This window comes from Oncorhynchus masou, chromosome 9, assembly GCF_036934945.1.
Source record: "Oncorhynchus masou masou isolate Uvic2021 chromosome 9, UVic_Omas_1.1, whole genome shotgun sequence".
Taxonomy (NCBI): Eukaryota; Metazoa; Chordata; class Actinopteri; order Salmoniformes; family Salmonidae; genus Oncorhynchus; species Oncorhynchus masou.
Genome location: NC_088220.1, coordinates 30970057 through 30973241, shown reverse-complemented (window position 1 = coordinate 30973241; position 3185 = coordinate 30970057). Strand labels below are relative to the sequence as shown.

The 3185-nt window shown below is 41.4% G+C and overlaps 1 protein-coding gene across 1 annotated transcript; it reads left to right on the top strand.

The window, feature by feature from the left end:
* The first annotated feature begins 914 nt into the window (after positions 1-914).
* Positions 915-2615, top strand: LOC135545836 (transcription factor Sox-3-like). The gene has a single exon (XM_064973761.1). It carries the CDS (start codon positions 1110-1112, stop codon positions 2001-2003), a length of 894 nt encoding a protein of 297 aa, XP_064829833.1. The 5' UTR covers positions 915-1109; the 3' UTR covers positions 2004-2615.
* Positions 2616-3185: the final 570 nt, after the last annotated feature.

Below are 3185 nucleotides of genomic sequence, written 5' to 3'. Positions count from 1 at the left end.
TTTGCCTTGCATTCATAGGTCTATCTATACAGGCATTGGGACCCCGCCTCCAGTCACCACTTGAATGGGATTATTTGATTTCCACAGTTTTCTTTACCAAGACCGCTTACAAATGATGAAGTTTGTAATGACATGATTTGCTAGAGTTTTATAAATGGTTTATTTATGATCAGTCATGTCTGCAGCACCTACACCTCAAACCTATATATTTAACTATTAGGATAATATATTTGATGTTCAAGGTGACTTGAATTGTCGACTTGATCCGTTCCATCAAACTTATTCGTTTCATTTTAAAACCCTATATAGGCTATGATTCAGTTTGTTTCCGTAAGATTTCAGCCATTTTCTAAAATGTTTCCTGCATGTGAAGTAACTTACATTTTAACATCTCAATATATATATATAATATATAATATAATATATATATATATGTATAGTTTGTTTGAATTACTTCAGATGAACTATAATTAAGCAATAAGGCCAGAGGAGGTGTGGTATAAGGCCAATATACCACGGCTACGGGCTGTTCTTATGCATGACGCAACAAACCCAGAGGTGCCTTATTGATATTATAAACTGGTTACCAACATATTTAGACAATAAAATAAATGTTTTATCATACCCATGCTATACGGTATGATATACCACGGCTGTCAGCCAATCAGCATTCCGGGATCGAACCACCTAGTTTTTTTTTTATCTAATTAACTGTTTTATAATATGTTCTTTATGTATAAAGTTGAATCTATCCCCTTCCTTCTACAACTCCAACCAGAGCACTGTCCAACTCAATTCGGTAGACGAAGCCGTGCTGTGATTGGTCGGGAGCAACGCATTGTTTCGCTGTCAATCCAAATCACATGACCCGGGAACTAATAACAGCTGAGGTTGGCGGACAAGTTTGCAGAGTTCTGTTTCAGAGCGAACTGATGAGCACTGAAAAATTGGAAGCACCTGACAAACTAACATTGCCTGAGCTTCTTTTGACAACTTTTTTTTCTCCCTCACATGAGACTGGTCAGTACTATTTCTATCTCTCTTGTCTTTGATGGTATTTTTGTTGAACTTTATCAACGCCTGAGAGTGAACATTTCAAAGCCGTTCGAATGTATAACATGATGGAAACTGAGATCAAGAGCCCACTCCCGCAGTCCAATTCGGGTTCAGCGGCGGGCAACAAGAACAACAGTGCCAACGACCAGGACCGGGTGAAGCGGCCTATGAATGCTTTCATGGTGTGGTCCCGTGGACAGCGGAGAAAGATGGCACAAGAGAACCCTAAAATGCACAACTCTGAGATTAGCAAGCGGCTCGGTGCAGACTGGAAACTTTTGACCGACGCGGAGAAGAGACCCTTCATCGACGAGGCCAAGCGTCTGCGCGCCATGCACATGAAGGAGCATCCGGATTACAAGTACCGTCCCCGCAGGAAGACCAAGACCCTGCTCAAGAAAGACAAGTATTCTTTGCCTGGAGGACTTCTGGCGCCAGGTGCCAACGCTGTCAACAACGGCGTCTCAGTGGGACAGCGGATGGACAGTTATGCTCACATGAATGGCTGGACCAACAGTGCGTACTCCCTCATGCAGGACCAGTTGGCCTACCCTCAGCATCACAGCCCACAGATTCAGCAGATGCATCGGTATGAGATGGCAGGGCTCCAGTACCCCATGATGTCCTCGGCGCAGACCTACATGAACGCAGCATCCACGTACAGCATGTCCCCCGCATACACGCAGCAAACCTCCAGTGCCATGGGCTTGGGTTCCATGGCCTCCGTGTGCAAGACCGAGCCGAGCTCACCACCTCCGGCGATTACTTCTCACTCCCAGAGAGCGTGTTTGGGGGACCTGAGGGATATGATCAGCATGTACCTGCCTCCCGGTGGCGACAGCTCGGATCACCCGTCCCTGCAGACCAGTCGGTTACACAGTGTACATCCGCACTATCAGACCGCGGGGACTGGCGTGAACGGAACGCTACCCCTAACCCACATTTGAAAAAATGACTATAAACTTAAGTACTTCGTATACTTGAACATTTTGATTGCTAAAATAATCGCCGTTCAGTAGTTAAAAAAAACAAGGCATTTGATTTTTATTTCATTGAGTTGTCCATTTTAAAACTACATATCCTGGGCTGAAACTGAATGTTCAGTCCACCAGAGTAAATTGCATTGCAAATAGGCTTTTATCATGATTTATAAGCAATCAACTTCTGTAGAAGAATTGGACTTCTATTTTAATAATGCCATCATATTTTCTCTGAAAAAGGCATCTGGCCTCGTGAAGAGGCGTTGTATTTCAGAAAAGCTGGATTGAGAGTTGGTTCATACGTGTTTACACTTAATTTGTAGAATGTCAGTGTCGGCTGTGTCCAAATCTTTGTAGTCTTTTTCTTCATGACCTAGGTTTTAATGAAATGTAAGACTGTGGGGTGCAAGTTTTTATTTATAGTAAAAAAAAAAATTGTTATGTTCCATTTGTTTGTCATTTTTTTTTAGTCAGGTTAACCCATCATGGGCCAGGAGGTTTTATTTAAAACTGACGTTTCTACTTATTTTAAGACCATCCTCTATTCTTAAATGATGAATAAATTTGTACGAAACAAGATTACTGAGTCCGTGTGTTTTGGTAATTGTGTGGGTATATGAGCCACCTCATGAGTACTTGTCGATAGGGGACGTGAGTTTGATGGGTGAAATCTGTCAGGTATCATGGGAGATGCCGCTTCACAGAATGAAATGAGTGGAACATTGAAAAGCAAAGTGATTTATCTTAGGCGATGGGTCTAACGAAGTGTGACTAATGAGAACTCAAACATGACGGATGAACACGGTTTTGTATAACTCAAATTTTCATAATCTCGTCCACTTAAAATAGGCCTACTGCAAACACTAATTTTAGTAAATAAAATATACGTTCATTTATATTTTGTATAGTGTTGCATAGCCCAATTTAGTGTTTTGCATAATTCTGTTAATTTAATGATCAGCATATCTTCCAATTATCGAAATATAGGATTTTTTCCCCTCCTAACTTTGGTTGCGGTGAATTTTTATTTTTTTTGCCATGACTATTTTGGCTTAACGAAATACACCGGTATCTGACTAGTTACTCACTTATGCAATTTTGTTGAATAGCTGGGACATGAGAAATACGGCAGCACCTAAAATATGTAGA